This window comes from Electrona antarctica (assembly GCF_951216825.1).
Source record: "Electrona antarctica genome assembly, chromosome: 19".
NCBI classification, from domain to species: domain Eukaryota; kingdom Metazoa; phylum Chordata; class Actinopteri; order Myctophiformes; family Myctophidae; genus Electrona; species Electrona antarctica.
This window is the reverse complement of record NC_136800.1, coordinates 10,075,443-10,101,214: the sequence shown is the minus strand read 5'-3', so window position 1 is coordinate 10,101,214 and position 25,772 is coordinate 10,075,443. Positions and strand designations below refer to the sequence as shown.

The window sequence follows — 25,772 nt, the reverse complement described above, 5'->3', positions numbered from 1 at the left end:
ACAAGCCCTCGGCCTATTCCGCACATGCACAAGGCCCCTCCTATGTGGCTCTCTGACTTAACAGGACACCTTGCTCTCATTTTGAAAGTGGTTAAAGCCTAAGGTGTCTCTGAGTATTAGAAATATTGAATCAATGAAATGTAATAACAAGATCTTATTACTAAATAATTTCGATACATTGAATGGATCCACTGCAAACATATATGTTCTGTCTTCCGTTTCTGGGTGTGTGGCTGGAACAAAAAGGTATTGATATGTTATTAGGAACCCTAAAACTCTGGTGGAAAATAGTATATGAAGCGTAATATTTCATAGTTATATCTTACATGATATAAATACGATAAAATGTCTAAAGGTGCTTAAGTGGCCCACTGGTGTTCACGAGGATTAATCCACATCCTTGGGTAAATTGTCTACATATAGTAGTGCCTTTATCCAAAACATTTTACAGTTATTGATTCAGACACCATTGGCAGAGGCAGAGGCCATGTGTAACGCCCGGGATTGGAACCTGGGTCTCCCACGTGGAACGCCAACATCTTGGAAACGGATTTGGGGGAGATCAGGCCATCACTCAGGCTAAGATTGTGAGCTACTCTGCTATACTCACCCCCCTTTTGACCACCTCCCAGGAAACCCAATCCAGATCAGAGCACCGATGTAACAGCTGGGAATCAAACCTGGGTCTCCTGAGTGGAAATGCAACATCTTAACCACTAACCCAAAGAGAATTCCCTATGATTATGATTCAAGGGAGATATTAGACTTTTTATGCCATCAGGCTGAGGTTGGGAGCCACTCTGCTACACATGCAACCAACTTGCTCAAGGGCACTTCGATATGTGAAGCCTGGAGGTCAGGAAGCAGGGATAAAACCGAGATCCTTCCAGTTCCCAGACAGCTACTCTACACATCCTGAGCTACTGCCACCCCCAAATAAAACAATAAACTCAGGTGCATCAAGCATACCTTGTCAACTCTCTTCAATATCAACTGCAATAACAGATACATGTATTCGACAGCTTATAACTCCATTATGGAGAATACTTCATGGTGTATAGTGTAAAATGCTGCCATCCTCTGGCATAGTTAGTGCAGTACAGTCAAATGCCACAGCAGTAGCCTGTGCAATTTATTTATTGAACAAAAATATGTATCATAATCCAGGTGAGAAAACACAGCACATAGAATTGTTACAAAATGTTCCAAAATATTTGAATGAATAGATGAATAAATAAATAATACTGTAATAATAATAATAATAATAATAATAATAATAATAATAATCAGTAGAAAGATACAAATATGTGTGCTGTGTGGAGTAAATACACTGTGGGAAAATACTAAATATTACAATTTCTCTCGAGCATGAGAAAACCATGAAAAAACATGTACAATACTATACTACCACCCTCTGGCACCGCCAGTGTAAGACATGCCTTTAAGATATGCCTTCTCCTAATTTATCTAACTAGTAAAATGTATTGCATTTGAATAAAATGTCTCTCTGTGAAGTGTCTTTCTTCTATAATTTACAATATAGTAACTCTAATTATATATAAAGAAGCGTCTTTATGCATGGACGTTCTTCTTTTATTTTTCAATAGAATAGAGGGTCATTCATGTTCACCCGGAAGTATATACTTATTATACTACTACTAGTCGATAGATTGCTCTCTCAGCAGTAAACAACATGTCGCCGTCCTTATTTAATTTTGTCGACGCTAGAGACAAATTTACGGTGAGGAAATGACTTAGTTGTCTTACCTGTTGAAAATACGCATTCATGAACAAGTGCCTTTTTTATTGAGACGATAGCAGCCTGGTTATTTCATTGTGCCTTTGTCTTTTCTGTTGCTCCTCACTATCATTGCTAACGGCTAAGCTACATTTCTCTCCTCTGCTCACATAAACACACAGGCGTCTACTGCAAATGCTTTGGCGGGCAGAAACAGCAAGCCTCTGATCAACGCTTTCAACCAGATTCCTGGAAAGTAAGTTACATGAATTAAGACTCAAACTGAATACAACAATACTGTCTTAAGCCGCAAGCAAAAAAAAAAAATCTGCTAGATGCTATGTGCAAAGTTCCATCCGTCCATTGAGAGCCCATTCGTGAAATGGGGAAAGTCCTATATATCTGTGTTTTTTAAAGGTGGGGTTTCTTTTGGTTAAAAAAGTGTTTTGTTAAAAGGTTAAATCACTACTGTGATAGTAATCAATCAGTGTTTAGTAATAGGAGTCTCCCTCCCTGTCTCTCCAACAGAAGATACATTTCAGGTAGGTAACAGCATTTCAGCCAATCAGGAGAGAGTAGCCATTTATGAATTGACAGCTTAACTCTTAGTGTTTCAGTTACAATTTTGTCTGCTCATTTCTTTGTGTCATCACTTACAATTCCACTTGTTTAATCTGTATCCTGACATGGAGACTCCTATTACTGAACAAACACTCTATATAGCAATGAGTACTATCAGAATATAGAGCTTTAACACTTATTTTAACCAAAGAAATTCACGTACACTACCTTTAATGACATTAAACTCACCAGTGCAGCTGCACCAGAGACGTGCAGAGAGTGTTAGAGAGGCAGGGGCTGAAATCCAGTAAGAGGGCACTTTTGGACAAAAATAGCAGATCTACAAGCTCACAATGCGTCGCACTGCGGCGCGTTGAGAGCTTGTAGATCAGCAATGTTCGGGCGCAACCGTTACCCAGTGGAGATGCGGTGTACGACATGGATTTCTAAACAAATTTGTTCAATGCAAAATGCTGTGTTCAAGTTCAGGAGACTTCAGAGAAAAAGCAATTCTCCTGAACGCTGCCTTCCAGCATGGCATGGAAAGGAGAGGCATTTGCATTTCTTTCACTATAGTAAATTCTGCATTCGTGGTCTGGAAAGGGCAGTTGTTTTACAGACGGGTAAAAGGGCAGGGGCTGAAGCCCCCTTTGATGTCTGTGTGTGCACGTCCCTGAGCTGCACGGACCCCACCCGTTAGAACGACATCCCGTTAGTCCGACATACATGGCCGGTTAAGACTCACCCGTGGCTTCCGCCTGTGGTTAGGACTTAGGACTGCTTGGGCTATCCTCTTCTTTGTTTTTGTTTGAGAGAAAAATCACATATGAGCAACTTCCTGTTTGTGGCTTTCGCCTTTTATTTCATATTTTTTATAGAGGGATAGACAGTAGGCTGACAGGAAATGGGGGGGTGGGGGTGACATGCAGTAAAGGCCGTCGGGATCGGGAGTCGCGGCACACTGCCAGACTGGACTACCAGCCAGGGTACCGATGAGCCAGGGCACAGGCCAATACATTTAGTTTATTGACAGAAAGTTGCTCATAAACATGGTGGATCTTTACAAATAGTCTTGACAGAGACAAAGCGGATAAACCAAGCTGTCTGACTCTGTACAGGGGCAATATTAGTGAGTTTATTATCATTGTTTAATACGCTTGGAAAGGACTTTTGTAGTTCCGTGAATGGGCAAGCCATTTAGCATCTAAGTTGCTTGTGGCTACTGTTAATACATTACTTGTGTTATTTACCCTCTCCCAACAGTGAGACAGAGAAGAAAACGACACTTGACCAATCATTGAGGGGCGTTCTGGGAGATCAGATTGTAAGTATTATTATTATTTTTTAAATTATCTTATTTTGATCTCAGTTGTACACATAATAGATGAGAGCACTGGGACTATGGCTCGTTGGAGATTCTGAGCCAGCATCATTTATTTTTCTCTGCAGATTGAACGGAAGGCAAGCAGTGATGATTATCTGTCTCTCATATACCTCAGCATCGATGCAGTTACAGAAGGTAGGCTGGTCGCTTGGATGTTATTGTGGAACAATAATTCCATTATATTTTAAAACTCATTGTTGCCTGATAATTTGTGAGTGACATTATGACATAGGCCCATGCTTTGCTTCCTCTGAATTCCATTATCTCCTATTTGTAGTGAAATGATCAGGCATGATTCAGTTAAGACATTAATGAAGAGCCCTCTCCATGCAGGTATCTGCTCTGCTACAACTCCATTCGTCCTGTTGGGAGACGTACTCGACTGCCTGCCTCTCGATCAATGTGACAGGATATTCTCCTTTGTTGAGGAGAATGTCGGCACATGGAAATCGGTAAGTTGGCTACCCTTAGTTTAAAGGCTTACAGTAAAGGTGTTTGAAATGTTATCGGGAGATATCCACAGTCATTGTTTCCATTGAAGACCAGATGGAATATCCTGTTTGATTCTATTAAGGTGGCATTCACACCAGAATGCTTTACTGCGATTAAAACGAATCCTGCTGCGTATCGTCGGAAAGTGCGCTTCGTTTGGTGTGAAGGCCCATTCAAATTCTGGTGCGGATCAAACCATCGCATTCAAGTTCGCCAAACAACGGGGGTTTCGCTTCGCTTCCAAGCGCACCTGACTACAATTCACTGCAGGTGTGAATGCAATCCGCATCAAATAAAGGAAATGAAACGTCAACAGTAAACACGATTTCCTGTTACCGTGGATAGACGTGGTCGAATGAGGAGACCAAAGCTCTCATCGAAATATGGTCAGACAAGCACATTAATCAATTGCTTAAGGAAACATAAAAACACTGCAGTGTACATAATATTCGGTCTCTGTCTGCGTAAACATGGAGCGCTGTCACTGTGTGTGGGGATCCGAGTGGGGACTTTCTTCATCTCGTCTAAATATAAATAGCCTACATCAAAATGAAACGCATAGCTCAGCATGATCTATATAATTTATATGATGATCGGATCATCTATGAGAGTAATAGTATATTGTAAACTTGGATAATTAATTTTGTGCTCCCGTCTCCGCTGTGCCTCTGCAATGTGCCCAAAAGAACAGTGCACACACACACACACGTGACACACACAACGTCCAGTCCCCGTCGACACACTGCATCCTAACTATTACTCGAAGTATAATTTTAACACCATAAATGTCACTGTGTAGTTTAATAAAAAATGCAAGAATGATGCAACTTCTCGGCCCATTCGCATCGAGTCTACCGAAGTTGAGGTGAGAATGAGACCTAAATATGCATTTTTCTCTACCCTCAGACTTCCTTCTATACCGCTGGAAAGAATTACTTGTTGAGGATGTGTAACGGTAAGGATAATATTTGTAGACGTTTTCATCACCATGCATAAGGGAGTAAAGATAATAATACACATGGTTCATCTCTTTAGATCTGTTGAGGAGGCTGTCCAAATCTCAGAATACAGTATTCTGCGGGAGAATCCAACTTTTCCTGGCTCGTCTCTTCCCTCTGTCTGAGAAATCGGGTCAGTAGTTAATTTGTATACATAGCATTTGATGTGATGAATCGATGTCGGATTCCAACGCCAATTCACCCTTTGTCAAGTCCCACCTGTGAAATTGTAAATTGTTGTGCCCCTTTTCGTACCCATTGGTTGCTGTTTCGTGGTTGGACAAAAATACTTTCTCTCCATCCACTACCATTGAAATGACGTATTCTGTGCATTACATTTTTATTTTAAACTTTGTGTCAGTAAAAAGAAACATCACATGTGCAGCATACATGGCTGGGCAATTCGTTTTTAGTTTTTTCCAAAAGTGATGTTTAAGCAAATTCAACATAAACAAGGCAGAACCAGGGCGGAACAAGGCAGAATGAGCCTGCTGGTTAGTCAATCAGGCACCAATCAGAAGGCTGACAAATGGTGAATTAACCACATGCATCCCAGCATATTCTGGGGGAACATTTGCCAAAAATGGCAGATCTACAAGCTGGCAAAGCATTGTGACGCACGAAGTATAGAAGCAACTCATGTCCAGTTTACTAAGTATAGACGGTTTAAGTGTTTAATGGGGAGGTGTGCAAGCATTGCCTCCTCAATTAAATATAATGGGTCATAATCCTGCTCCTCATGTAGCTATTTATTCTACTTCTCTCAGGGCTCAATCTCCAAAGCCAGTTTAACCTGGAGAACATCACAGTATACAACAAGAATGAACAGGAGAGCACCCTTGGACAAAAGGTAAACAAACGCCAACGGGTTGAGGCATTTGTGATGGAAATTCATGTTTAAAAAAAGGGTCTGTTCTAGCTCCTTTCGGAACCCTACGTTAAAGTTTCTGACATTTTGATGACTTTATGTAGGGTTCCTTCTCACCGGATTCAAGCGACATGGGATGCAATCTGATTTCCCCTGACTTACCCCAGTGCTGCGGTGTGGGTGTCACGCTGACATATTCCAAAAGAAGCATATGGACGCTATAGGATACAACGAACCCTCTCACCCCCCCCCCGAACGGCACAGAAGCCGTTAAGTATTTTTAATGTTTGTACGACCGTTTTGGCAGCTCTGAAATTCTCTCTTGTTGACATCCCATTGTACCGCCTCCAGCATCTCGGTTGGCTAGCAGCGCCTCCCTACGCGCCTCGTAGGCGCAGCTAGCCAACCGTAGGCGCAGCTAGCCAACCGAGATGTCAACAAGGAGGGACCGAAGAGAGAATTTCAGAGCTGCCAAAGCGGTCGTACAAACATTAAAAATACTTAACGGCTTCTGAGCCGTTCGCGGGGGGGGTCAGATGGTTCGTTGTCTCCTATAGCGTTCATATGCTTCGTTTGGAATATGTCAGCGTGACACCCACACCGCAGCACAGGGCTAAGTCAGGGGAAATCAGATTGCATCCCATGTCGCTTGAATCCGGTGAGACCGGACCCTACGTGGTAGGTCCAAAGGAGCTCAACCCGGGGGGTCCGGAGACGGGCTAGGTCTGTTCATGAACAAGTCAAAAAGGGCATGTGTCCTGCAAGCACTTTTAGTGGTAGTGGCTCACACTCCTTTGTCACTTCATGTTGTTTTGCACAATGCAGTGAAATGTGGGCTCTGCATTTAAACCGTCCTAAGTATCGGGTGCAGTGGGCACTACGTGGACAGCGACCTCGGGGAGCAAGTTAGGAATGCCTTGCTCAGGGACGTGTAGGTCGGGACACAAACCAGGAACCTTCTGTTTCCCAGGCAGCCCCTCTACCCACTCAGCTAAATGTGGGGGTTACTGGGGTCATTGCTAAGGAACAGAGGAAGTACCAACTGTAAGCAACCTCAACATGTCGGGTCAACAATACCAGGATGCCGCTTTGACACGTTCACCCCCCTATGATTTAAATGTCGTAGACCGAGGAACCAACTTTTTTACAGTAGTAGTATTATTTATGTACAGAGAAGTGATACAGTTCGGGGTACAAACATAAGGTCAGTGTCAGGGTGGTATGTTATCAGGACAGTAAAAAAAAACAAGCTTCTACTTTAGCTGGTGGTTTATACAATAGGCTTGTATTCATACTGTTGTAAATCAGTATAAAATACATTTTTCCCATACACGACACTCTTATCAGTACCTTGTTAAACACTTAGGCCCTATATACTTTGTTGTACAACAATAAGCAGAAATGGGGTTCTACAAGCTAAACGAGCCACATTGTGAATGCATTGTGAGATTGTAGATAGGCTATTTACTCTATTTTCTTTTGAAAACTTTGGTCTATGGCAGCACACAGAAGAAAAGGAAGATGGAATGGAGGTAGAAGAGGGAGAGATGGGTGAAGAAGACGTACCTGCACCATGGTAAGTGGTAGCATAAAAACAAACGGCACTCACAGATCAATGATTCTATTTATTGATGGCAACAACAATGTAATTCAGTTAAAAATGTTCACTGATTATTTTGTTTTTACTGTCATATTCAGACCCATTACAGTTTAAAACCATGATCTAAGAATTTTCCATCCATATTTCCTTGCTTTCACATTAGTCCCTTTCTATTATTCAAAGGATGATCTAATAATCTATTCAATAACAGTGACTGAATGTTTGACTTTTCAGTTCCATTCCGATTGACTACAACTTATACAGAAAGTTCTGGACACTGCAGGACTACTTCAGAAACCCAGTGCAGTGTTATGATAAATTCTCCTGGATGACATTCCTCAAGGTAAAGCCGCTCCACTCTAGAAGCAAGAGCTGTGGTTTCGTTGTGTTTTCCACAATGTTCCTCCGATAAACTATGCCATTGGCTATCACCCTCAACAGGATTTGACAATAAGATACACTTACAGTAGAGGTTGTTGTTCTTTGTCCCGTTCAGTACTCGGACGAGACCTTGGCAGTATTCAAGAGCTACAAACTGGATGACATGCAGGCATCTAAGAGGAAGCTAGAGGACCTGAGGACATCTGGTGGAGAACACGTCTACTTTGCCAAGTTCCTCACTAGTGAGAAGGTGAGAACAGATTTATGTAGGATAGTTGGCAATAAACTCCCATAAAGATTTTTCTTTCTTTGTTTTAGTGTTTTCCACAAACCCACCTGGGACTAAGTCATACGGCTGTGTCCTTAACCCATTCTGTACGGGAACCCCTTTTGGTGTTTTAACTAAGCATTATGTTATACTTTAGCTATTGAAAAATAGCAGATCTAGAAGCTCATAGCGCGCCACCGAGTGGCGCGCTACGAGCTTGTAGGTCTGCTATTTTTAAATTTTTTTGAAAATGCGGCACAAATCTTTGAATATATATTCTTTCAGAATACTTACATTTTTTTTATTTCGATGTCAGGCCTAAATTGGTTAAGTTAGATTGTGATTTATGTTTGTGTATTTGGAATGTTATTCAGTTTGTCTCTGCTTGGTTATATAAATGTGAAGCACCTTTCTAACGTTGTGAAAGGTGCCATTCTATACAGTACATAAAGAAAAGTAATGCTTACCTGGTCTTCTCTCTGTCATGTGTGGTTTCTTTTGGCCTCCTCAAGCTCATGGACCTGCAGCTCAGTGACAGTAACTTCAGGCGACACATTCTCCTGCAGTACCTCATCCTCTTCCAGTACCTCAAGGGCCAAGTCAAGTTCAAAAGGTACCCGCTGCAGAACAGTGGTTCCCAAACCTTTTAGCGCCCGTGACCCAAAACAGAAATTAGACATTCTCCCGGAGCCCAAACTAGTGAAAATAGCAGAGCTTCACGCTACGTTGTAAGTTACTGAAAGAATCATTGAATTTTGTTTAGCTTTTTTTGGGAATGTTTTGAAATAATAATTCAAAACCAAATTTAGGAAACAGAATATAAGGGGACCCATAACAATGTGTCCGCGACCCACAAATGGGTCCCAGTATTTGGAAACCAGTGATTTATTTTTTATTTTTAGAACAACGAATCCGATCATCTGTTGAAGCAATTTGGAATGCGTTATTTCTGCACTTTACTGAAATCTATTTGCTGCCTCTTACTATCTTTCAGTTCCAGCTGTGTTCTCAATGATGACCAGACTGCGTGGATTGAAGAGACAACCAAACTGGTATACCAGGTTGGTCTTTAATCTTCCTTGCAAATATCACTCGTATACTGGTATAGCTGTTGTACACAAGACTGTCATATTGCTGTTTACATTATATTGGTTGTTACGGTATGTACACACTAATATGTCAAGTTATTGGATCATAAATTATACCGAAAAACTAACTTAAGCTAATGTTCAACTGTTCAACTGTAGCTGCTGAGAGAGATCCCGCCAGATGGAGACCAGTTTGCCACCATGGTTGAGGTAAGTGATGTTGACATGAATGATCTATTCTAGTACATACCATGGTTGAGGTAAGTGATGTTGACATGAATGATCTGTTCTAGTACATCGCATCTGGCTAGCAATAGAGCGTCGCAGTCTCGCCCTAGCCTGGATCCAGCCCAAAGACCCAGCCCACTCTCTGAGTGGACTGCATCTCTTGGTCTGGTGTTGCACTGTGAACCTATAATTAGAAAAATGTATTATCCAATGAGAATCGGTGGTGGGGGGGTGGGTCTAACGAACAACCAATCAGCGCAGAGTCCCGTTTTCAGCGTCATCACGCAGCGCAACACACAGAGGGTTGAGGGAAATTCTAATCCCCTCCCCCTTGAAATCACTCAGACAGGAGACAATGTCAGACTGAAGCTTCAAGAAAGCTACAGTCTGATAATCAGGCTAGTCTCGCCCTCTACCATGGACCAGGAAATGATTCTTTTCCTCATAGACATTTCAGAAAGTATTTATTTAAAGACGTTTACGCCGCGGACAAAGCCAACTCGAGTCGTGACAAATCATGACAACAAACACAATTTTTGGGGCCGAAAAAATAATTAGAAGAAAAAAACGTCAGGTTACAACACATTTTTGTAATTATTTGTTTGGTCCAAAATATTGTTTGTGTTGTCATGAGTTGTCACGACTCGAGTTGGCTTTGTCCGTGGCGTAACCGTCTTTAAATAAATACTTTATGAAATGTCTATGGGAAAAATGCATTGGGATTCATTTCCTGGTCCATGGTAGGAGGCGGGACTGCGACGCTCTATAGCATTATGTTTTAGTTCCGTCAGTGATTTGACTTGTTGGTCAACCACCTCAATCTCTCACAGCATATCCTGAACACAGAGGAGAACTGGAATGTTTGGAAGAATGAGGGATGCGCAAGCTTTGTCAAAGAGAGGTATGACAACTACTTGGTTTTAGTTTTAATTATGGAAGGTCATTTTAGACATGCACAAACGTTAAGCCAGCATTTTGCAAGTGCAACAAACTGTTTGATGATGCCATGCTCTACCTTCCAGTGATTTTTCTTGATTTTTTTTGGCTCCCACAGAACGGTAGAAGACAAACCCAAGAGGCCCACCAGGAAAAGACAAGCTCCGGAAGACTTCCTAGGAAAAGGGCCGGACCGCAAGATCTTCATGGGGAAGTAAGATCTCTCGATATTATGTGAATACAATTCAACACGACCAATGGGTTCCTGTTGTATGACCTTGTGTGTTGTTCCAGTGATGAGCTGACCAGACTGTGGAACCTGAACCACGATAACATGGAGGCCTGCAGGTCAGACAACAGGTCAGTGACGTAGACTTTTATTACTTTGTACAGTTAATCAAAGCACATCTTGTTTTAAGTCTATATTGGCGTTTAGAAAATGGAGTACTGGTGTACTGACTGTAATCTAATCGATACACTAGCACAAGGGTTTTCAACATATTTTGACCCAGGGACCACCATCCTCACTAAGAGCAACCTGGGGGACCACCACTATTGTGTTGGGTGGGTCCATCATAGACCCACCTGACACAATAGTGGTGGGGGTTCATGCACCATTCCATGGGTTTAAAATGTGTAATCCTTCCTTGTTAATCACAGGCTAAAATCATGAGTTGGAACAAAAGAAAATCTAGTTTTCAAAGCATTTTATCACCAGAAACAAAATGTATATGATTTTCTGAATGCATGGCCAGGGACCACCTGCAATAACTCTGCAGACCACCAGGGGGCCAAAGGACCACCGGTTGAAAACCCCTGCACTAGCTAGCATATACAGCCTACTGTAACTGTGCTCACGTCTCCGTTTCTGAATGGTTTTATCTCTGTGTGAATGTCTTCCATCCAGGGAGTTCATGCCGTCTCTGGATGAGTTCTTTACGGAGGCTATTGAACAGGCCGACCCTGCTAATATGGTGGAGGATGAGTACAAGTATGTCTTCACTTCAAAAGCTCTTGAGTAGTGTCACACGCAACATACTGTTCAGGAAATGTATTTTCATTACATCGTTATGAAACACACAGACTTAAACCTAGATCTACACCCTGAGTGGTATGGTGATGTCATATTGAACTTTTAGTACACTTGAATGACACTGTCCTACAACGAACAGTATAATATAAAGAAATATATATAATATATACAGTACATATGTACCGGTAATTACCCCTTTCTCCCTGTGAAATCAGGGTTGTGCGAAATTCCAATTATGGTTGGCGAGCTCTACGACTGCTGTCCAGAAGGAGTCCCCACTTCTTTCAGCCCATGCCCCAGAAGTTCAAGAGCCTGGCAGAATACCTGGACAGCATGGTTAGCAAACTGGCCAAAGAGCTGCCGGTGAGCAAGTTTACTCTAGATGTCAATAATATCCAACTGTGCACTGCAGTACCCAGAGATGTCACAAGACATTAATATTAATGCTTGTATTCTGATTATTCCTCATCTGTAGAAGGACATCCCCTCAGAGGAGATCAAGACAGGGGAGGAGGATGACGATGAGATTGAGAACGGAGATAACCTTCTCAAAGAGACCAATGATAGTAAGTTCCCCCTTTTCTTGTTGGTGTCCTTGCACCCCTCAATGTCGTTTCCTCGCCACCTGCCGTTTGTTATGGGAGAGCTGGAGAAAACTTTTTGAGCCGCGGACCATCATTTGATGAGATTTATATGGCTTTGTCCTTAAGTTAGATTGTGATTTATGTTTGTGGGACCCAAAACTTTGAATATTATTCCTTGGATAAGATGTTGGTACCATAGGAGAGATAACAGGCCAACCTTGATCAAAGTAACAATTCTTCTACGCTATGGTCTAATTATGTAACTCTTGAGAGCGTATTACCGTAAAACCAAATGGACCGTACTATGTAGATTTCACTGTTCTTTTGTCCTCAAAATTTAACCCATATTAGTAACAGAAGGTAAGTCTCATACTGTAAATGCAGCAGCCTTTAAAGTGTTCATGGAGTGACATGTAAATGAACAAACTATTAAAAGCTTGCATTCACTTAGTATTTTATTTTTGTCCAGGTCCGAGCATGCAGAGCAAGCTGGTGACAAATCTGCAGATGGATGACATTGCAGCCAAACTGGGTGGTCAGTGGAAGACCCTGGCCACACAGCTGGAGATGAAAGCGGCTGAGGTGCGGGAGTTCGAGACAGACAGCGATGTTATTGAGATGCAGGCCAAGCTGCTCCTGTGTGCCTGGCAGGATAGAGACCCAACACAAGCCACCGTGGAGAACCTGGTCGCAGCCCTCAATGCTGCAGGGTTCTCCCAGATTGCAGACAGCCTCAGTGAGGCATAACGATGATTTGCTAGTCACCTAATGTTCTTTTTAAATGTCATTTGTTATCTTTTTTTTTTCTTCAGCTCTACAAACATCAAATAAACATTTTTCCAAGTAATCAGTGAATCATTCCATTGATTGTAAGATGCTTAAGAAAAGATAAACACATTTGGTATAACAGTTTATTTTCACCATCTATGAAAACCCACCAGTCAAGTTATTACAGAGTGGAAGGTTAGATGTTTAACATTGGGGCAATGTGACTGGGAGAACTGCATGAAAAGAGTGAAGCATAGCGTCATGTCAGAGCAGCTGTGTGAACTCTGGAAATCATTTCCAACAAGGACATCATGCCAAGGCTCGTCAAACCTCAATCCGAGTATGAGTTTGGAGCTTGGATTCCACTCGCCTCATCCAAAGCCCACATTTTGAGAAAATGAGGGGACAGCACCTCATAACATGTCAAGCAGAGCTGATGCAAGCCAGAAAATCTAAACTAGGAAAACAGACAAATTATCCAGAGACCCAATAAGTGAAGAAGAGTCTTAAACTGTGTTTAAGATCTTCATAATGCATCCAATTTGAAGAGATACAAGCCTGGATGCGTCCAAGTGCAATAACTTGGCCACACATTTCTGTACAAACTGGTTTACTTTGATTCTATGACATGAGCACCTTTTATCGAAGGCTTTAAAAAATATACAATGTGTATAAAACATTTAATGAACCTGCAGAACAAAGACAAACACCTCCATGGATCCAGGATCCTTTCCCCCCAATCTCTAATCATAAACTGGTAGAATACTCAACTCCGTTTTGATGGAGAAATGTGTTTTACAAGTATCCGTGTCAGTTATAAAACGGCAACAAAAAAAAAAGTTATGGTAATCAAATTTGAAAGACACCCAGGTTTATTGCACATCTATGCAGACAGTGCATGGAAATGGCTTTTTGTATGCATGTAGGATGTTGTTTCTGGTTCTATTTTAGAGATCTTGCATTTTTTTTTACTGTTCCTCTTCAAGTATTTCCAGCCGCCGGGGTCCGTAGAGTAGAACGTATGCTATATGCCAGTCTCCACCACCGGACAGCCGCAAGATGTCTTCTGGAGACACCACGCTCACCTTGTCATCATCAAACTTAACCCACTCATCTGTATGACAGAGAAACCAATTACTTTACTTTCTATAGATAGTACAGAGGCATGACATTTCTACTATGATACCTGTGTTTTCTGTTCGGGTATACCGCTTACAGCAGTGGTTCTCAAACCATTTCTATGTCAAAAGGACCCCTACATTAATATGTATTTGGCCATGGGACCGCAATCTGACAATATTTTGTATTTTCTTTAAATATTATTTTTTTCAGGACAGATCTCTCGATCTATTTTGCTGGGGACTTTTGAGTGGACCCCTAGAGATCACCGGACGAGTTTTTTTTAAATTAAATCAGTGCTATTGAACACCCTTTGCGTCTGTGTGTTGGTTAACATATTGAGACAATGAAAAGTAGTAAAAAGTAGGGATGCACGATAATGGTTTTTTTAAACAGATACTGATAAATAACTTCATGCTTCTCAAGACTGATATGGCGATGCCGATAGTTAATGAAAATATATACACATACATAAATACTAGTTGAGTAACGGTACATTTAACATAGCTTTGACCTAAGCAAATACAGTATATTATATACATATGACACGATGGGTGATTTGTCAGCAAATACAATCAGATGAAACAAATAATCATTTCGCATAACTGCAAGCATGAAAATACATGAAATAAAGAATATATATTCAATATATTATTATCTGAGCTATTAATGTTATCGGGACGATAATTATTATGTCATAATTCCTGATATCGGGCCGATAACTATCGGGACGATAATTATTGTGCATCCCTAGTAAAAAGCGCTTCAGACAAAATCTTAAAACTGTCTGCTAAAACAGCCAACTCCACCACCTCTGCCACTCTCATGCAAGTAATTGACAATTTATAAATTCACAACACCAACTTTGTTTTCTCATTTTCCTGAAAAATGGATATTTTTCATTTTCTGAAAAATGAACAATTTTGGAGTTTCTTCCTGACAGCAGAGATATAAAATAAAGATTACCTTCTTTCCTCTTGACCCAGCCCACATAGTGACCTGATGAGCTGGAGCGACCTTGGTGTGTCAGCACTGCCTGCAGGTCATAGTAGCCACTGTTGTTGGAACCGAGGTCTGTAGGGAACAAACTAGTGTTGTTACAACACGTTGTGCTCCCTGAGCTTAGAACACAATATTAGCTATATAGGGACATACAGGTATAGCAACATGGGCGCACCAATGTAACAACCTACCATCAGGGAAGGAGAAAGGTTCATATTTTACTGCTGCTTTCGTTCTGGTTTCGGCTGGTTTCTTCAACTATTGCAAGAAAACAGCAAAAGATGTGACACCATTCAAAGCCGAAATTACACTCGCATGTTATGCTTTAGCTATTGAAAAATAGCAGACCTACAAGATCGTAGCGCGCCACCAGGTCTGTCAGGATGTAGAAGACATTTTTAGAATCTGATCTCAGGTCAAAATGGGTTAAGCCATCTTCTTACCTTGTCCTGTTGCTGCTGTTTCTCCAGCGTCTTCTCCTCCACCTCCTTAAACTTTGACCTGGTGTTGGCCACTTTGTCCTGGAGCTCAGATGTGCACAGATCGTAGACGTCCAGCATGAGGGGGAACTTGACATCCTATTGAACCAGACAGTGATAATTCAGACCAACGTTTCAGCTTTCGAAACTCTTCTGAAATGGCCCCCAAATTGGGCTCCACTCATTTTCAAACCTCACAAATATCAAAACACCAACCTTAAGCACTTTGGCATTGACAGACTCCTTCTCTTTGTAGAAAAAACGGACCATCTGAACAGTCAGGTAGGCAGGGAGACGGCAGACTTTTGACTGAGGGGATGCAAAACAAGACAAAATCCCTTCAAATAAATAGATACATTTGGTTGTTGGATCCGTCAAGTCAATGGTCGATATTGACCAATTTCATTTTTTTAATTAATCAACTTGGGCATGATAAAGAAGCTTACAGATTTTATATATAAGGCATTTCTCTCCAAAGATGGGGACAGCTTCGTGATTTCTTCCTGCAGTCTCTAGAGGGGGAAAAAAACACATTCGATCTTGTTACTATGGCGATAGACATACCAGTGTGTGTGTGTGTGTGTGTGGTCTCGTCACACTAGAGACAAGCAAAAATATAGCATCTATTCCAACTGCCAGAAGTGGACATGATGCATCTTGCTGGATGCGGCTCACGGCCTTTAAATTGGATACAGCACAGAAACCATGAACCTCTCCAAGAGTGATGCTTACCAGCCTCAGTCCCGTGGCAAGGTATTTCACCTCCTGGTTGATGAAACAGCTGATCTGAAGCTGGCTTTCCTTGCCCTTTGTTTGCTCCTCTTCCTCAGACTCTGTGCACTTCATACTGAGTACAAGAGGGGTTAAGAAAAAGCCAGACAGATGGCTACATTCAACCGCTGATGTTTTAGGGCTCTATAAAATTACAACCAAATAGTGGTACTAATTATTTGCTTCTTACAAAAGGCGGTAAGCAGACTTATCTTTGATAGTTATCCATTTAGCAGCACGGCATGGCTCCCCGGTTTTTACTTAACCCATTTTGGGCGGGAACCCCTTTTGGTGTTATAATTTAGCTATTGAAAAATAGCAGATCTACAAGCTCATAGCGCGCCACCGAGTGGCGCGCTACGAGCTTGTAGGTCTGCTATTTTTGAAAAATCGTGAAAATATTTATTTCAGAAAACTGGAGGATTGTTTTTACATTTCGAGGTCAGGCCTAAATGGGTTTAAGTGAGAATAGCCTTAGCCATTTGTGTATTTTTCACAAAAGTTTTTTTTTCCACCCATACATAACCCGTCTATGAGACTGGAAACAATCTATCTGCATCATCATTCATCTCGATACATGGTAGCCGTCTCCAGTTATTGCCGAGGTAACGAAAGTACCTTGTGCAAACATAGCCCCAAGTGTTTCACTTCAAAGGGCCTTCTGTGCTCCAATGGCTATATACAAAAACACCACAGTTTAAAAATGTAATTCGCCGGGTTCAAACTTAATTCAAATGTCCAAGTCAAACACAAATCTGATTAAGGATACGCGGTCTCAAATTCCACACCGAAATACTGGTCAATGAAGTTCTTCTTTGTAGCGGCAGCGGCAGTTCCACCCTCGGACTCGGTCTAGGGAGAATAAAAAGGTGGAAATGTTCAATACACTCTCAAGTTGGCCATTTCTTCTACATTCGTTCATGCAAAAATAAATATAATACCTTGCCCATCCATCATTATAATATAGCTGTATATCAACACATTCTTGACGGGGACCCCTTTTGGTGTTTTAAGCATTATTTTGAACTTTAGCTATTGAAAGATAGCAGCTCTACAAGCTCATAGCTCAAGCTATGAGCTTGCAGGTCTGCTATTTTAGAAAATGGTGAAAATGTGGCGCAAATCTTTGAATATATATTCTTTCACAGCAAATCTTTTTAACTCAAATCTTTGCCTCTGGTCCCTGGAACAACATATTTTCAGATGGGGGTCCGGCGGCCAATTTCATATAATTCCGGGGGTCCATGACATGAAAATGTTTGACATAGAAACGTGGGTTTTCCAGAAAACAGAAGACATTTTTTAGAATCATCCTCAGGTCTAAATGGGTTTTTAATAAAGAGATGCTTTGTTTACCTCCATTGGAGTCTCTAGCTCTGCTGGCTCTAGCTTCTGCTGAAGGACTCTCATCATCTGCAACCAGCACTCGTTGGCATCCTGACGGAACACAAAGGGAACACGGACATAGAAATGGATTTGGTTGCACTCCCGTCACTCAGATCTAGTAAACATCTTTGTCTCTATTCAGAAGTTAGGCCTTCTGGGTGCTGGTGGTGGGGGTACACTGGTAGTGGAGATGAGTTCCTTACCTGCTGGAGGTACTGGCCCTGGTCTCCCTTCTCTGCAAACTGTGGAAAGGCCATGTGAAGGAATTGCAGCAAGATGATTGGTGGGAGGCTGGAAGACGTCTTCTCCATGGTGTCGTACAGGTCACGAAGGGCTGAGGATGAGAACAGAATAATAATAAAGACTCTTGCACTTTTACATTCTATATTGTATACTATATATTGTTAATCTGGGGATTCCCTCTAACCTGCTGTTATATACTGGGATGGTGCATTAGCTCCTGAAGATCTCAGAGCACCCGCGTACCTGTTAGGTGGAGAAATGGAGACAATTTCAGCAGGAACAGACACATGAAATTAACCATGTCTGACAAGAAGTGTAGAACTGAACACAGAGGCTCTAATTCTGACAAGAGTGGAACTGGAGAAGGCATAGAACCGGGTCCCCCAGGATATATTAAGGGAACTGCTGTGGAAGTATGGGGGTGAGGGGGAGCTCTACCGACAGCCAATTTGGACTTGTTTTCGGTGGGGGATAGGCCTCCAAAAGAGCTGCGCATTGTTACCCTTCATGTTTGTGTTATTCATTGACGGGATCTTGAGGCACAGTTGTGGAAGATCGGGTTACGGAGAGCCGACGACTGCATCACTGCTTTTTGCAGTGTGGTCCTCCTGATGACATTGGGTAAGTGACCTCCAGATCTCTCTGACTGGCTCCGTTGCAACAGAGTGTGAAGCAGCTGGGATGAGCTTCAGCATCTCTAAATCTGAGGTGGTTCCCAGCAGGAAACCGATGCATTGCCCATTCTGGGTAGGGAAAGAGGCCTGACCCCATGTGAACGAGTTCCATTATCTCTAGGGTTTTGTTCACGCAAGTGATGGTAGGACGCAGTGGGAGATCAGATGGAGAATGGGATCTGTAATGAGTTTTCTGTACCATACTGTTTTGATGAAAAGAAAAGGCAAAGCTCTTGATCTACCAGTCAATAATCGTTCCTACTCTCACCTATGGCAATGAAATGCAGGTCATGAACCGACCGAACAAGATCGTGGACACAAGCTGTCAAATGGGTAACAGGGTTTACTCAGGATGGTGACTGTCATCTCCTTTATGGATAGTGTGAGAAGCTCAGTCATCTGTGAGAGATTCCATGCAAAGGAGCAGCAGCTCCACTCTGAAAGTAGCCACTAGCCAGGTGGTTCGTGCATCAAGTAAGGATGCTTCCTGGTCCCCTCCCCAGGGACGTTTTCCAGGCATGCACTGGTAAGGTCACGACGCAGACCAAGGACCAGGTGGGGAATTATATCTCCCTGCTTGCATGGGAACGCATACCAGGCAGGTCTGGCTGAGATTCTCTTCTGAGGAGAAAGGAGGGACACCCGGTGTGCACAGGCACACACCGCCACAAGAGCATTTATTTTTAAAGAGCGTGTCTTTCTCCTACGTTGTATGCCTCATCACCATCGCACCTGCTCTAAATTGTCTACCAGATGTGCGGAAGTCATCTCTGTATGAGATTCTCTTCTGGAAATGCTGCCTCTGTGACCTGACTCCAGATAAGGAGTCATGCATGGACGTACGACAGAAAACTGGGATGACAGTAATTTCCATACAATACTCATACATTCATCAAGCGGTTTTCAATTTGGTCCGAGTGCAGAGAAATGCCTTGTTAGTCATTCGGTAATAAATTCCAATACGTACAACACAAGGTATGCCAATTTACAACGGCGCTGCATACAAAAATAAATCTACAAGCTAACAACGGACTGAACGCAGTATACACAAGGCCATCAATACCAAGACTGATAACACGGTTAATTTGATGAAACACATTAACATATTTAATAATAGGAGCAAAACATTGCTCCATGTTTGACAAGAAAAAGCACTGTACATTTCAACAGTACCCACAGATTGCAAAATAAATACATCTAGGCTTTGCATAAATTTAGATTTTCGGATAAACACATTTTTAGAAGAAAACCTACCTTCTGAGTGCATCTTTGAGCTCTGGCACAGAGCGCAGACACTGCACTGTGGCATTCATGTAACAGGTGTTGCCCAGGTTTGTCAGCCCACAAGGCAGCTCCAGCTTTGGACCATAGAAAAACAAGGGGTTAGTTCTTCTATTTAATAAGAGGAAACAGCATCTTCATTTCCTTTTTATTAACATTCACAAGGCTCACTATGGGAATAACAAGAGTAAGGGCCCAGCACCAGCCACGCTGCCCACTATTTAGGGTGACAGACTCTGTCCTAGTCCTACCCCTAAGCTCATGAGCGCAGGGGTTGTTCCGAATTTACTATCTAGCTAGAGGTGCTCTGAAAATATTTGATCTGCAAGCTCACAACGCGTCATGCTTGTGGATGAGATATTTTTGGGTAGCAGGGGGGGCAAAGCAAAAGTGTGAATGTGCTGCACGGAGAGAGAGAGAGAGAGAGAACAACACACTCCATGACCGAACTTCTCATCATAGAAGGCAGTCACAGCGGTAAACTTTTAGTTTAGCAGCCTCTAGAGCTCATGCTGCTCCTTACACTCGATTAGAAAATGACTGAGGAAAAGCCATGTTGATATCTTTGGCCTGAGGGGGGCACTAGCCTAGGTCTCAGGGTCAATCATATAGTTTGGGTTCTTCCAAGGTTAATTAAATAAGGTTAGGAACAAGCGAAGACCGTACGGTGGACTCCATATTGCTCCCTGGAAGGAAAGAAACATCATGCGCAATTGAGACCAAGGAAGCTGAACGGTGAACGCGGAAGTGTTGGCTGCACATAGCCCATTGCGCATGTTTCTTTCCTTCCAGGGAGCAATAGGGAGTCCACCGTACGGTCTTCGCTTCCTAACCTAATTTAATTAACCTTGGGTTCTTCCAGGAAACAGAATGCACTTCAATCTTCCCCTTAAAAATCAGTAGGGTTCATTCCTTCTGAGCACATTCCTTTTCATGGCAAATTGTCCATTGTGTGGAATTGGAAATTATGGTCTAAAGGTGGCACAAAAGAGAAGGTCATTTCTCATTTGGTCGCCGAAATCATTGCGACTATCGTCCAGGGAGCACGTATGCATTGTATTCTAAAGCACCAACCACCAACGAATCAGAATACAAACAAACCAGCAGAAAACCAGATGAAGAAAATGTACAACAGCATATAAATTGTCATGTAAAACAGCATCTTAAACCATATAAGGTAGGTCCTAGTAAGAATAAGCCTAATCCAATTAAGACCTATTCCAATTTTAGACAAATGATTGAAAATGTAGGAACAAGTTTCATTGAGAATAGAAATCTCTTTAACAAGAGTCTCTTCTCCACCTTAATCTAGTAACCAAAACTCTCTATTGGACTTTTGTTTTAGAGATTTGCAACACAAGGCAGATAATAAGAGCATTCATGGTCAAGCAGTTCAGGTGGTTGTGAACCTTGTTTAGTCTGATACCAAAGCATTTTTGTGGTTAGGCCGAAACTGGCACCAACGCACCGGTTTTAAAGGCATAGCATAAAGTTGTTAAAAGGGCGCGCACATTGTAGTGGTAACTAGCTAATCAAATGAAGGTAGAGAGGTGCATTTGTCTGAACAAATCTACAACTACTAGATGTTAAAAAGCAGCTGCTGTGAAGGTGGCACCTGTAGTCATTAATCAGGCTAAAGCTCTGAAGCATGTAAATGAGAATATGAATAGTGCTATAAATAGCCTCCTATGTAAACAGCTTAATCAAAATATTGTCTTAGAACAACGTAGAGACGAAAGATATAGACGTAGTCAGTGTTTGCAGAGATCAAGCAATATCTGCTGCTTCTGGTTGACGAGCACACCCTACAATCGAAACTTTACATTTCAGAAGGTAATTCCGACAGAGATCCGACGGTTGGACTAGCGTTTGAACATGCACTGCTCCCGACCTCCCGTGCTTGCAGTTATGGTTATGTTAGGGTTTGAGGTAGGTGTCGGAACTAAAGCCTATACGTGTCTTAATCCATCCGGTAACCTTTAAATTAACTCACCGCTGATGCTAGCTGTTCCTCAGTCATGTCCTCTACAAACATGGGTCGGACAGCAGGCTCCTCGGGCAGGGCTTCAGCAGATCCCATCATCAACAGGGTCATTCCCTACAAGAGACACTCATCTTCACTTTCAATAGCCAGTGCTCAGCTTGCTCCCAATTAATCGGGACAAACATAAACGCTTTAAAATCCACTATTCACTCACATTTTTCAGCTTGATGTTGCCCCACTCATCGTCCTACAACAGAAGGACAGACATATATACATTAGAACATATTGAATATTAAAATACTACAAGACTGAAGTCCCAAGCTAAGCATGCTCTACTGACAGTAGTTAAAGTGTGTCATTTTAGATTTTAACCACTTTAACCATTATTTTATACTGCAAAAAAAACACTTTGAGCTTGTTAATCTTGAGAGTTGGTGCAACAAGCGAACATTTCTAACTCTAAGGTCTGCTTCTGGGGGTCCCTGGAACAAAATATTTTGAAATGGCAGTCCGCAGCCAAATACATATCACTGGTTTGAGAAACATAGGGTTTTCAATTTAGAAGACATTTTGTAGAATCGGCCTCAGGTCTTCATGGGTGTTAAGGAATGATGGGTGAAAAATATAATATAAATATGATTATATTTGTAAATGTAAAACCGATTGCCCATCTCTGAGTGAGGCTGCATACAACCAGTGATGTAAATAGGTTTTCAAAGTAATGGGTCCCGGGACCCATTACATGGTCTTTTAGATGGGTCCTACTTCAACGACATTAGTGTACAGTACTGAGTACAGTATTGCATCCCAGGAGGGTGACATGACTGTGTCTTTTCTCAATTGAGTGTGTCTAAGGATGCAGGCTATTTACTTCACGTTATGTCTTCATTGTTACCTTTAGAGTGCCTCCCTTCACCATGACCTTCTGTCTCTCTGGCTGAACTCCTGACAGGGCAAACAGCTGAGCCTTGAACACCATGGGCGGCTCTTCCGTGTTCAGCTCAATTCCTTCAAACTTCTCCTTACCCCATTTCACATTTACTAAAAATACACACACACAGAGATACAGCACAGGTTATTACTTTAGTTAGCTTACAAAATAATATGCAGAATGGCGGAATTCAAATGTTGTCAAACCATGATGACACAGCATATACGTAACTGTTGCATACAAGGCAACAGAAACGAACGCGGTACAAAAGTGCCCAGATGGTTTCCTATTAGCAATGGCTCTAAAGTTAAAGAGGACAGCTGGTATGTGTAGCTAATACTTTGATATAACTATACTAAACCAATTTGGAAGACGTTCTAACTTCTGTTGGCAATATCATGTTGGCTAACAAGCCAACATTCAGTCATTTGACTCGTTTGTCTTGCATACTTTACTTGCTAGTTATATAGAAACATGTACTAATAACTCTTCTTGATCTGATATCATTATATAAATTGACTGCTAGAGAAGCAGGTAATGTGGCAGCAATGTGTTGACATTACTAGCCATAAACAAGTTGACAACTAGCCAGCTAGCTAACTAGCTTGCCGCTAAAACAGTTTCCTAGCAGAAGGCGCCAGACTAACGCAGACTACTCCACTCATTTGACGCAGTTAGTCAGTAACACTGAGTAATGTTATGATGAGAACATAATTTGGTATTTTAACTTTAGTGCACATCTTCCTCATAGTGATTCCTCCAAGACGGCCTGGCTAGCTTCCGCCTGCTAACAGTCCAGTGTTGCTAACGCTAGCCAACATGCGAAAACACTGGACTTAAAAACACGTGTGAGGTTTTATACATAATATCACAGCGAATGTGGTGCGTCAATACCATCCTACCTGTAAACACTGGCATGTTTGGCCACTTTTGTTTCCTTCAGCTCTCTTTTGACAGACTGTCCACCGGGGCGCGAATATGTGTGTGTGTGTGTGTGTGTGTGGAGTTGACTTGGCTGCGAACTTCATTCATACAGAATGACGCTGCAACAACACACGCTGAACACTGATCCACGCGCTCTGGGATTGACTAGCAGGAATGCGTATCGAGACGATCTAGGGATCGAATACCCCACCTGACCTGACAGCCAATAAAACATACTTTTTCAGAAGGCAAGCAACTTAAGGTGCATATTATATCAGTGGTTCTCAAACTTTCTGTTTAATTTCAACCCCCAGATGTATTCATTTGATTTAGTTATTTTCAATCGTAGATTCAAAATGTCAGAATTGGTAAATACATCTACGATAGTCTAAATATTAGGCTAAGTCGTTTATATCTATGGGTTGAACTTGAATATTTTACTAGCCATGGTTCACATGACGCTCGTATGACAGTCATGTTTCAGGGCTAATATTTTTAGTTATTCTAACTTCCTAAGCATGTGTTGTTACCTGATGTGACCATGTGGTGGCGTGGTCACACAAACATCTGCAGTGAAGTTCCCAATACAAAGTCAAGTGCACAAATTCTTTATATTCCGGCAAAAGTGGGACATTTGGTGTGTGTGTATGTATATATTACAATATTTTTTATTGGCCTAAAATATTTTCTATATAGGCTATACATATTCATTATAGGGGGTTATAACAACCTATAAGGCAAATATTTCACAATTTCATTATGCTTTAAGGACAACTTTAGTTTTTTTCAACCAAGGTTCATGTTTTAGGTTGTTATGAGAGAAAGTAAAAGGTGAGTGTATTTTTTTTTCATTTGCTGCTTTCTTTCGTTTTAGGGATTTTAGCTGTTTTTTACAGGGGGGCGGGGGCATTCGAGCACGGGGCTAAATATGTATTTCTTTACACAATTTTAAAGTGATTTATTTTTGTATTCTTTACTATAGTCCTACTAGACCTCAGGAAATTACATCTGGCCACAGAAGATCACAGGATATATTGAATGTGTCAAACTGGCATATTGAGCCTATGACACAGTGCTTCCCCCAGTAGGCTACCATCACATTCAGTGTGAAGGTAGCCTACTGGGGGAAGGTACATATTTAGCCCCACGCTCGAATGCCGCCGCCCCCCTGTCAAAAACAGCTAAAATCCCTAAAACGAAAGAAAGCAGCAAATGAAAAGAAATTAACACTCATCTTTTACTTTCTCTCATAACTACCTAAAACATGAACCTTGGTTGAAAAAAACTAAAGTTGTCCTTTAAGTAGCATGTTACATGTCAAACTAGGGTTTTGTCATGATTCTGAATCCATTCCAAGCATTAGTTTTGCACAAAAACACTCCTTGGGCTAAATTCGGCCATAGCCACTTGCCCAAAAGTGATGACTTCATCACATTTGTGGTGACTAGTGATAACCCATCTGGTCAGTTTCATCCAATCAGGAGAGAGTACCCATTTATAATCAGCTTCAATTTTATAGTGTTCCATTTCCAATTTTGTCTGCTAATTTATTTTTGTCATCACTATCCGATTATCCTAGATTCAGTGAGTTCTCTATGCTGATTGGATAAAATGGGTATGCCGACCTGAAAAGGCATTTTCTGTTCAATCTGTTGACTGCTGGAGCTTGAGAGACAGAGAGACTCCTGTTACTGAACAAACACTTGATTACTATCAAAATATAGAGCTATTTAAAGCTTATTTTAACAAAACAATATCACATTCTGGACATTCTGTAACCCTCCCCTCACATTTGTTTCCACTGCTGTTGTACCCATACTATCTCTCACCTAAATGTCTCAATAGAAGAGCAGGGAGACAAGTTATAACATACTCTAGTGTCTGTCTAGCCGCAATTTGCAACTCTAGATTTTGTTATAATGGGATGAATCTAGAGTTGCAATACCCTCCATTGACTCCCCACTCATCATTTTGCGTTTGCGATCTGCTTGTCTTAAACGACGTTAAACTCACCAACATTGCAGCTGTAGTCCAAGCTTGAATTATTCTCT

The 25,772-nt window shown here is 41.7% G+C and overlaps 2 protein-coding genes across 3 annotated transcripts; one reads left to right on the top strand and one right to left on the bottom strand.

The window, feature by feature from the left end:
* The first annotated feature begins 1,593 nt into the window (after positions 1 to 1,593).
* On the top strand, positions 1,594 to 13,749 carry thoc1 (THO complex 1). The gene is made up of 21 exons (XM_079530538.1): positions 1,594 to 1,741; positions 1,921 to 1,994; positions 3,563 to 3,623; positions 3,749 to 3,818; positions 4,017 to 4,135; positions 5,082 to 5,130; positions 5,211 to 5,306; positions 5,941 to 6,023; positions 7,544 to 7,617; positions 7,876 to 7,984; positions 8,138 to 8,272; positions 8,803 to 8,903; positions 9,285 to 9,351; positions 9,538 to 9,588; positions 10,437 to 10,507; positions 10,661 to 10,756; positions 10,837 to 10,902; positions 11,450 to 11,533; positions 11,791 to 11,938; positions 12,051 to 12,141; positions 12,629 to 13,749. The coding sequence occupies exons 1-21, from the start codon at positions 1,694 to 1,696 to the stop codon at positions 12,904 to 12,906; spliced, it is 1,971 nt and encodes a 656-aa protein (XP_079386664.1). The 5' UTR covers positions 1,594 to 1,693; the 3' UTR covers positions 12,907 to 13,749.
* usp14 (ubiquitin specific peptidase 14 (tRNA-guanine transglycosylase)) lies at positions 13,057 to 23,901 on the bottom strand. 2 transcript variants are annotated; one of them, XM_079530540.1, is made up of 16 exons: positions 23,700 to 23,901; positions 22,762 to 22,907; positions 22,081 to 22,113; positions 21,876 to 21,980; positions 19,856 to 19,959; positions 18,112 to 18,170; positions 17,888 to 18,018; positions 17,655 to 17,735; positions 17,068 to 17,150; positions 16,260 to 16,374; positions 15,974 to 16,039; positions 15,744 to 15,836; positions 15,492 to 15,626; positions 15,240 to 15,300; positions 15,013 to 15,120; positions 13,057 to 14,041 (listed from the first exon to the last, which is right to left on the bottom strand). In XM_079530540.1, the coding sequence occupies exons 1-16, from the start codon at positions 23,713 to 23,715 to the stop codon at positions 13,896 to 13,898; spliced, it is 1,482 nt and encodes a 493-aa protein (XP_079386666.1). In that variant the 5' UTR covers positions 23,716 to 23,901; the 3' UTR covers positions 13,057 to 13,895. The 2 variants fall into 2 exon arrangements, with proteins under 2 accessions (XP_079386666.1, XP_079386665.1); XM_079530539.1 differs by having other exon boundaries at positions 15,240 to 15,306; positions 23,700 to 23,900.
* Between the last annotated feature and the right edge of the window lie 1,871 nt (positions 23,902 to 25,772).

Bases quoted from the DNA above. Each gene is read 5' to 3' on its own strand.
- usp14 (XM_079530539.1), bottom strand. The intron at 21,981-22,080 runs GTGAGTGAATAG...TGTCTCTTGTAG, and splicing joins GCAACATCAAGCTGAAAAAT to GGAATGACCCTGTTGATGAT. The intron at 15,307-15,491 runs GTAAGAAGATGG...TTCTTGCAATAG, and splicing joins AACAGCAGCAACAGGACAAG to TTGAAGAAACCAGCCGAAAC.
- thoc1 (XM_079530538.1), top strand. From the start codon at position 1,694: ATGTCGCCGTCCTTATTTAATTTTGTCGACGCTAGAGACAAATTTACG. The intron at 1,742-1,920 runs GTGAGGAAATGA...ATAAACACACAG, and splicing joins ACGCTAGAGACAAATTTACG to GCGTCTACTGCAAATGCTTT. The intron at 11,939-12,050 runs GTGAGCAAGTTT...CCTCATCTGTAG, and splicing joins AACTGGCCAAAGAGCTGCCG to AAGGACATCCCCTCAGAGGA.